This window comes from Parasteatoda tepidariorum, chromosome 6 (genome assembly GCF_043381705.1).
Source record: "Parasteatoda tepidariorum isolate YZ-2023 chromosome 6, CAS_Ptep_4.0, whole genome shotgun sequence".
Taxonomy (NCBI): Eukaryota; Metazoa; Arthropoda; class Arachnida; order Araneae; family Theridiidae; genus Parasteatoda; species Parasteatoda tepidariorum.
Genome location: NC_092209.1, coordinates 92,811,402 through 92,821,909, shown reverse-complemented (window position 1 = coordinate 92,821,909; position 10,508 = coordinate 92,811,402). Strand labels below are relative to the sequence as shown.

At 26.3% G+C, this 10,508-nt stretch overlaps 1 protein-coding gene across 1 annotated transcript in view; it reads left to right on the top strand.

Moving 5' to 3' along the window:
* Positions 1 to 575: 575 nt before the first annotated feature.
* Positions 576 to 10,508, top strand: part of LOC107456102 (uncharacterized) — a 35,372-nt gene continuing 25,439 nt past the window's right edge. Inside the window, exons 1-3 of the mRNA XM_016073876.3 lie at positions 576 to 622; positions 4,909 to 4,943; positions 6,039 to 6,096. Coding sequence (XP_015929362.2) covers positions 584 to 622; positions 4,909 to 4,943; positions 6,039 to 6,096 — 132 coding nt within the window. The 5' untranslated portion in view covers positions 576 to 583. The remainder of the gene's footprint in view (positions 623 to 4,908; positions 4,944 to 6,038; positions 6,097 to 10,508) is intronic.

The following is a 10,508-nucleotide window of genomic DNA, read 5'->3' as shown; positions in this document are numbered from 1 at the left end:
ATGCATTTAATTAATAATTATGAACAACAAATTTTCTCGCATTTAGATAATGAGTGAAAATTACTTTTTTAAATGTAGACATAAAATATATAATGACGATATTTAAAAATTGTAGTTAAAAACTATGTACAGATTTAATTACATATATATTATATCTAATTATATATATATAATATAATATAATATAATATATTTATAATAGTGTAATAGAAATAATGTTAAATTAAATTTCTAAAAAGCCTTAACTACTTGAATTCTCATATAACTGTGAAAACGTTCACTACTATTATGGCTCTACCTTAGTAAAGTGTCTAGCTACGCCTTTGTCTACTCTAGCTAGTCAGAAAGCAGAGTTGCGTTTTCTATTTCATCATCAAAGACTGAAAAACGAGTTAATAAAAATAGACTTAAATTTTTTTTTATTATGAAGCAAACGATCGCTATATAAAATTTAAAAAATTGAAACCATCCTTAAAAAGAAATCATTTATGACCTTCCTGATTTTTTGAACTGTAATAAGATGTTATGTGAATAAAATTTAGATTGAATGTATTTTTTTCTTCTTTTAGCATCTGAAATAAAGATGGCGAGAAGAAAGATGGCGCCAAATAAGAGAGAAAGAGTAAGTTGTGGTTTGTTTTTATGAAAATAATCAGTGCCGGATTAAGCTTACCTTAGGCCAGTCAAATTTTTAGGGTCGATTAATTTTTTTTCCCTCTTATATTTTTTATTTATTCAAATATGAAAGTATTTATATATCTTTTCAATTAAGAAAGCATATTTAAATAAAAATAAATAATAATAAATCAAATTTTACTTTATTTTGTTAAATTAAAACTAAAAAATAATCATAAAATTTTGAAAAAAATTTGAAATTTATTAACACTTCACAAAATTAACCCTACTATAAAATTGGTATCAAAAATCTTTTTTTCTGCTCTTGTGATCAATAAACTCATCTGTAATGTTAACAAAATTAATTACACGGAGAACATCTGATTCGATGAGCAGCGAACTTTTTTCGCGCTCAAATCAAAATGACAAATTTGAAACTTAAAAAACATTGATAAATCTTATAATACATAAACTATAATAATACTTATAAATAATAACTAAAATAAGTAATAAATAAATATGATTAACATTATGTAAAAAAATTATCGTATTTTATTAATATATTGAAATCGATTTTTTTTTAAATCATTGTTTTTCTTAATTTTTTTAAATTTATTTTCAAAAAAATCTATTTTAAGGGGGCCGCTAATCATTGTGGGCCCTAGGCCATGGCCTAGTCTGGCCTAATGGGTAATCCAGCACTGAATATAATAGACATGATGTTTGTATCTACATGGTGCGCAACGTTTTTAAAAAGTGCTTAAAGTTCCTTAATTTCGATTATCGTTTTTAAAAACCTTAAAAGTGTTTTTTTTTTCATCGAGTGTTTTTAAAAAGTGCATAATTTTCTCTTTTTGGAAATGAGATTTTTTTCTTTGAAATGTCGATTTTCTCCACATATTGTGCTTAAGTGTACTTTTCACATTGTTCTATACAACGTTTTCACAATTCATTGAACCGCAATCTATTTGGGCGACTCGTAGGTCCATAGCGTATGAAAGCGCCTTTCATTTTACATGTTTGATGAAATACTTGCCACTCCACATGTGCGTCCACTGAGCTGGAGTTCGGTGAGACTCTTGCACTCTCATGTGCAACTCTGTTGCATTTTGCAGGATTTTCTCACTTTCGGGTTTCATTTTCCAACCTCTGATATCGAACAGAAAAACCTCTTGATCTTTTTTATAAGAGCTAAAATAATCAAGAAAAGAGCTCTTTGTCAAAAACTAGTTATTTTATCATGATCATGTTAAGTCTGACAAAATTCAAGTACTTTGTCAATGTATATAGTGCTTAAAAATTTTTTTGAGTGCTTAAAAAGTACGTAAAAGGGGCTTATTTTTGATTGAAAGATTTGCCTACTCACCCTGTTACAATAAATAAAAGTTTTGCGCTTGTAATTAGAGCATTTTTTTAATTGCATGCTTTGCCTTACTACATTAAGCATATTTTTTCTATTTTTAATTTATTATTTATTTTGTGTTAGTGTTAAAGTTCTGACATATCTGTAAATTTAACTATATGATTAGTTTTGGGTATTGCCAAAAGATATCAAAAAAGGAGATAGCTTACCTCCACCAAAAGAATTAAATAAATAAATGAATTTTAAAAAAAAGAAAGAAATTAGTCTGCTGATCATCAAACAAAACGCTAACAGACGTTTTAACTGAATTCCATCTTTATAAACCTAAAATAATGTGGAACATAGGATGAGAATTCATCCTGAAAAGGGATGAGTAAATAAATAAAAAAAAATTATACTAAAATACAAAATAAATCATACTCAAATATAAACTTTAATAATTCAAATAGTGATTGAAAAGTATTAAGTAGAAAAAAATTTTAAATTGTTTTTGTATTAAAAAGTTTTTTTTTAATTTTTTGATTTTCTTATTTCCTTGCTTCAACTCACACGTGTACGTGTGTTAAACTATTAATGAAATATTCTCAGACAATTACAAATCATAAACTTAAGCAAAAGTTAGAGGCAATAGAAATAAATTTATACAATTTTTCGCGAAATTATTATCATTGTTTACAGAAAATAATATCTATTTGGATGGTGAATGTTAGATTGAAAAAGATACGTCAAAACAAAAATTTTCTTTGATGCGATCTAACATATGTTTCATTATTCTTCTATAATTTTTTTTATAGTTAATTATCATTTTTTTTATAACTTTTTATTATGATAATATCAGTTTTTATCACATTTAATTATACTATATTATGACTTTATAAGTTGCCTACGTTTTTAGAAATTATATTTTTAGAAGAATTTTTTAATTTTTATAATTATAATATGTCATATATTTTACGTTCAATATAGTAAGCAGCTGTAGCACCGATTATTAAAACTAAGTATCTTTAATTAATTGTTTTCCAACATTAATTCTACACACGTAAATGAAAATTTATATATTTCTTGGTGTTCTAATTTGAAACGAATTAATTGCAACACATAAGTTGATACCTTTTATCTTGTAAAACCTATTAATTAATTACATTTTTAGTTAATGTAAGTAAATAATTAGAATGTTTATTCTGGATATTTCACCATCAAACTAAAAAAAGGGGATAATATATAAGGAAGCGAACCTCATTTATAAAAATCAATTCAAAACTTTTTTTGTTCTAAAATATGCAGTTTATTTTTATTCAGAACTTTCTTTTTAAGTAAATTAAAAAAAAATATTTTAACTATCTTTAATGAATTAAATGTACTCTATGTAATTAAATGTATGTAACTAAAATCATAACTGGAAAATATTGCAGTTTTTCTATTTTGATGAATAAAAAAATCCCTAAAATTCCTTACGTGTAAATATTTAGTACATTATGCAGTAATTATCACGAAATTTATGTTATTTTGTAAAATTTATTGGATTTTTTCCTATTAATGTTGGTAGCTAAGCTTGCTATATCGCGGTTGAAATTCATTTCGTGATAAATGGATCAAAATTCATAGTCATTAAAAAAAAAAAAAAAAAAAAAAAAAAAAAAAAAAAAAAAAGATCATTGTTTAGGCCTATAGTTTGAGAGCGTTCCAGTATAGTTAATCATCAATGTATATAAATCGCTAAAATTCGTCATTTGTTGTTTTCATTGAAATGAAAACCAAAAAGAGATTTGGAAGTCTGAAATTTAAATTTAAAACAAAACCCTATTAATCCCTCATATTTTTTATATTTGGAAAGCGGTTATAAAAGAGACATGTTTTGTTTTTCTTTTAATTTGGCTTGATTTATTAATTAATTTTTTTTAACTATAAAGTTCTACAGAAATAGCTGCAAACTTGGGTTCAAAACCCTCAGAAACCCGGGAATCTCCAACATCAGAACATATTCTCATTAGTTGAATCAAAATAAAGAGATTTCGGCATCGTGATCAGTGTCAGAATAATGGCAACTTCCGGGCAGCAGCCGGCGAGAAACTGGGGGGGAAGGGGCAACTCGTAACCAGCCACCTCCCGGCAATTATCCCCGTGTTTTTTTTTGTTTTTTTTTTTAAATTTACAAGTTTAAAATCTATTTATTCGGAGATGATTGTGCTCCGGAAAAAATCCGGATATCCGGATCCTCACAGCGATCCAGATTCAATAAAACATCGATCACATTTATGTATAAAAATTCTTGTATATTTTATTTCAAAATATTAGAACTAGAATTCATGCTTCTCTTTTATTTGTAAACATTTTTTCTAGTAGAATAATAAATGCGATTAGAGATAAAAGTAAACTTATACATAATTATTCATTTAAATTATGCTGCTTATAATTTGTTTAGAATTTCATGTTTTGAAACTATCAATGATTTAAATTTATTAAGACATATTAATTTTCTGAAATCCGTCATTAATGATTTTACTCAAGAAATTTTCAGGATTTTTGACTCACAATCACCCCTGATTTATCGAATATAGCGATTGTAGTTGGCGAGACAGATCAGATCACGATACGGAAATACTATATCCATTTCACTTTTTTGCCTATTATGTCATAATTCCGGAGTTGAAAAAAAAATCGATTTTTCTTTTCTTTTCTTTTTTTTTATTGCAGACGCATAAAATTCGTTTACGATAATTCCATGTAAAAATTAATTTCAAATTATTTATTTTTTATTATTTTATTTAATAATAGTTAAAATTTCACATCTTCTGAAACACTTAAATTTATAAGAAAAAGAATTTTAAAAACGTGAGTGAAAAATGTTCCGTTTGGTTTTAAAATAGTTTTCTACTTTTTTTATTACTTTTAAGGATTGTGCATTTATTTATTTATTTTTCTATTTTAAGGAAGAAGATGAGGATTCTTCTGTTGAAGAGCAAAAGTAAGTAAGCTTTTACTTATTGTGTTTAGAATTTTTACTTCCTCATTTAGAATCAAATTTAAAATACTTTTTTAATACTATAACTCAATTTTTTTTCACCCAACAATAAATAAAATATTAAAGAAAGATTTATGTTTTATTTTGTCAAGTTTTGTAAAAAATATTTTTGTGAAAGGAATATTTTGAGGAAAAAAGAAAATTATTTTTGAAAACATTGAAAAATATTTTATGTTTAATATTAAAAATGTTAAAAAATAGGAAGTGATTTTTATTAAATATTTAAAAAAATAAAAAAAAGTGTTTTGAAGGACATTTTGTCAATACGTAAATCGCAACAAAATAATTACCTGAATTTGAAAAATAGTCAATCGATATTTGATAGAAAAACCAAAATCTTTGCTTTTTACCTCTGTTTTATACATTTTTTTCTTCTTTTTAAAAATTTCATTGTAAATGTTTAGTTTTATATCTGGTAATATTTACTACTTTTGGAATCAACTTAATTTCGATCGTGTCAGCGAGAGATCCAGACAAATAAAGAAGATTTCTTTTTTTTTTTATTAGAATAGATAAATTGTCACTCCTTTAAAAAAAAGTATTTAAAATTTCGTTATTTTTTGGAGAAATTGCATACTTGGAAGCAACTTGTTATAAGTTAAAAAATAAAAATTCGAACGATTATTTTTTTTTCGTCTGCGTTGCAACATTTTTCTATACTTTCTTTATTAAGTCATATTCTTGTCATTTCAGTGGCAGGAAAATTCCAAGTGACATTCAGACATTATCTTCAGTCTGATATTCCAAAATGCCTTAAATTGTTACTTTAATATCTTCTCTCATTTAGTTTTTAAATTGAGATCTCTACCTTCATCACATTATAAAAGAGTCTCAATTGCTCTTTTGGTCTAAAGATGTTTAGTTTAATCTTTGCATATAAATACGTGACCATAGGCGAGCGCAAGTAAATATTCGTTATATTTAAAATTGACAACTGAAATTTTGTGAGTTTTGTCACTTTATGCGTATTGATATCCTTAAACTACGTTACTGATTTAGTACCCACGATTTTTATATAAATTTTTTTTGTTCTTTCAGCATCCGGCCTGTGTGCAAACGGCGCAGATTGAGTTCTTCTAGCAAAACATCTGCTAATGTAAGTTCATTCTTCTATCTAATAACTTATATTATTTTCTGTTCTGTTTAGCCTCTTTTTTGTAGATTTATAGTTAAAAAAACAATCTTAGCATTAAGTTTTATATTCTAAAAAAAATACAAATAAAAAATTAAATTATGAACTTTCAAAAATTCAATGTTTTTTAATGTGTACAAAATTTTTTATATAAAAAAAAAATTATGAAACTTTAAAATAACACAGTATTCATTTTTAAAGGATTAAATTGAAATACAACATTATGTGAAATAAATATTGTTACCATGTCTAAACAAAATAATATATTGTTTTAAAGAAAAGTTCGTTTAATATTCGACACATTTTTCCCGTTCACGCACTCGTATTCTGGTACTTTTCCCTTCTGGACAGACTGGCGCCTTTCAACGAGGAAATTAATTGGTTTTGAGGATGAGAGAGAAGATGCAAATAAATATTTTCGAGTGGTAGTTAATTAATGTGTCAATCTTGGTTTATTAAATTCAATTTATTAGGTTTTTGTCCACTACTATTTCTAAATAATTCAAAGGCTTATATAATTCGACACTTCTTTTCATCTAGGTCATGCGACACCGTTTAAAAAGTAAACAAAATTATAAAATAGTTGTAAATTTTGGTTATTTAACGTTTTTTTAAATTATTATGGCGCGTCCGGAGCAGTTGGCATCTCTGTATATATAGGAAGGAAAAAAAACTACAAACATCAAAGTGAACGTGCCTTATTTTTGTAATAAAAAAATGTGTTACTCTTGTAATAATGTGTGGGAAATTTTCCTAGCTAAAAACTACGATACTAGCTAACAATAATAAAATATCAATAAAATATCAATTAACAATAATAAAAAACGAAAAATAAAATATGAAATTTAAAACATATACAGGGTGGCCACCCACCTGGAAAACCTTGAAAACCTGGAATTATCAGGGAATTTTTTTATACTGGAAAAAACCTGGAAATATCAGGGAAATTTGGATAAAAACCTGGAAAAATCAGGGAATTTTAAAGAAAAGCTGGAAATTTTTCTTTGATAATTTTTTTAATTTCACTAATTTAAATTATTTGCTAATTTTCTTAATTTAAATTATTTCATCCATTATACCCACTTTTTTTTAACGGAAATGTATCGCCAAACAGTTGAAATATCATCAACTTAGCAATACTTTGCTTGCATCAAAATTTGCTCCATTACAGCTGTTAAACTAGAATGCCACATAAAATTCTCCTACTGTTGCTAAACGAATGCAGAAACCTTTGACCGCTATGGGACTGTGCAATTTAGGAAAGATTCTGGTGTAGGTGGAAAAAGATTTAGGATATTAGCTTCTATTTTTAAATACTGTCTTTGGGCTGAATCCATTTATGGCTCAAGTTTGTTCCGATGCTTTGGTGGTTATTTTTTTTCTCGATTTTGACAAAATGTTTTTGTATTTTTAACTTTATAAAATTCTCCAAAAATTAGTTGGTTAAATTTTATGATAATAGATTTTATATCGCACTCTTTTTCTTTTTCTACTCCCATTCAAAGAAATCTGTGAATTATTTTTTCTGAGCAAACCAACGAATCACACATTTTTTTACAATCGCTAACAGCAATGTTTGTCGACAAATTGTTACAATTGTTGCATTAATGGCAATTTTTTCTATTTCATTTTAACCTCTTATAACATATTTTAATTTTAAAAAAAGGCTCCTTTGTTGGTCAATATATGATTTTTGATTCAAAATTTTGTACCAAAACATTAAAAAATAAATAAAAAATCTTGAAAATTTTCAAAATAAATTATTTTTTTCAAGTATGATATGTTAAAAAAGTAACATTTTGAATAAAATATTTTATAATATAGACACTTTTCTTGTACACATCCTATACTTTATAAGAAAAAAGAAACAAAAACCTGGAAGTTTTAAGATTTTTATCTGGAAAACCTGGAAAAATCAGGGAAATTTGAAATCTGATTTGAGTGGCCACCCATAAGTTTTAATTTTCTGTAAAACCTCTGTTCCTTTTTCTATGCATATAAACTTCAATAGCTTTATAATGAGGTTACTTATTCTGTAATTGAATACATTAGGGAAGAAATCTAATTGTAGTATAGTTTGTTCCTGTGTAGCAGCAAAAGAGGAACTTCTTAAATTCTATTTGACTAAAGACAAAGAAAAAAAAACTACAATCGGAATCAATAAGACAAATAATTGGTGAAGACTTTCAGTTTTAATTTTATTTTTTTAATTTAAAAAAAATAAATAATTCAAATGAATAAATTGTAAGAAAGAGTAATAAATGATTGAAAACTTTTACTGAATGACGCTAAATTCCTCAACCTCCGTTACTATTATGTAAAATAAATAAAATAAGAATTTTTCAATTGTAGAATAAGAAATACCCTGAAAATCCAAATTTCTCAAAAAATGCTTATGAAAAATATCTTGACCTCTTGAAAATAACTCCCAGGTTAATAATAAAAAAAAATATGAATTTTAATGAAATTGAAGACCATGCAAAATCTGACTATAAAATGAATTCTCGTAATCTCTTCGAGAACTAGAGTTAGGGAAAAGTATAATTCGAAAATAATAATAATAAAAGAGATTTTCGCCAAGATCTGAAATGGATAATCATCAGGGTGGGCCCTATTGTAAATGAACGATTTTTTGATATCTTTTGAATTTGCAAAGGAGACTTTTTGGCCTTTCAATGTAGAAATTTATACAATTATGTAGTTCACGTTTATTAGTATTTTCGCAAGCTAAACTGATAGTTTTTTTTTATGTACAGGAGAAACAAATGGCATTAAAAATATTATGTGAATCATGCACTCCTGAAAATAATAGTGGCCTTTTTTTTATATCTCGAATGAGTTTAAGAGTTTTAAAGTTAGTTTCATGTTTTTTTTTTCTTCGATGAAACTCATTTAAAACCTGAAATAACATCACTAGTCATATTTTTAACGATATCATTTTGATAGGCCTGATTTTATCCAATAAAATTTTTCTTAAGGTTTATTATAATATATTGCTCGATACGTGTTAATATATGTAGACTATCTGCAGCATTTATTTCCGATGACGATACATTTAAAATTTAGCGTAGAAGAAATCAAACTATAAAAAACTGGGGTTATTAGGTATTAGTGAAAAAGGTGAATTGGAACAATTCCGAGAGTAGTTCCGGGTAAGCAGAAGGATGAACTCTCAATTTGCTAAAAATACAGTATAGAATCTGTGAAGAATCTTAACTAATTTAAAAGGCTTTGTTTAAATTATTCCGTCACGATCAGTGAAAAATATAAATTATTAAACTATTAAAACTTATTAAACTATTAAAAATAAATCCCCTAAAGTTATTTTATCTAATTTAGTTGATAAGTTTTTGAATAATATAATTAAAACAGGAGATCTAGATGAAATACCTCACACCATAATGATTCTAAATGGCAATATTAAAAAAGGAAAAAACTATATTATCTCTTTAGTGTGTGTACAAGTGATGCTGTGAGTACTACATTCTTTAGACAAAACGCAGAAGCGTATTTTTCTTAAAAACAAAAACATAATCAATTGAATCAAGAAAAATTCCAATAGTAATAAAATGGGCCGGGATAGCCTGGTTGGTAGGGTACTGGGCCCCTGTCAAAAAGGTCGCGTGTTCGACCTCCGCCGGCCGAAGACTCTTCATGTAGTAAATGGTGACTGACGCACGTTAAATCTGCCCGGTCATAAAGTCCTCCAAATCATAAATCTGGGAATACTGATCCAGGAGTTACCTTATCTTCTGTATTGGTTCAAAATTACAAATTACAACTCAGAATTTTTTTACTCTGTTCTGTTTAGATACTCAAGCATTAATAGGCTCCCTTTTTGCTGCTATTTTAATTTTCCGGTATTAAATATTTCGGAACTTATTTAGTTTATTATTATATGTGGAACATCACGAATCGCCAATAAGATTGAGAATCAGTAACTGAAACATATTTATAGTAATAATTAAGAGTTATAAATAGATTTTTTTTTCGATTAGGCGTGACAGTGAATTAATGAGTCTACATTAACATTGAAATAAAAAGTTGATCGATAAGAAAAAAACAAAATATTTTATGTTCGCTTTTAATAAAAAACTAACTAATTTATTTAATTTAAATATAATTTTATTAATAATGATTCGAGTTTAAGTTATTAAAGAAATTTTAAAAAGTCTAGGAAATATGCAGGGGTCTGTCCAGACATTTTGTGAAAGGTCCGTTTTTCGTGAAATTGTGCAAAAATTACTCACATTCTTTCAACCAGGGTCCGCTTTTATGAATTTGTGCAAATAGGGTCCGTTATTGCAAAAAAAATTTTTTTTAAGGAGTTTTAAAATTGTATAGACATACAAGATTATGCTCAACACTGTAAAATT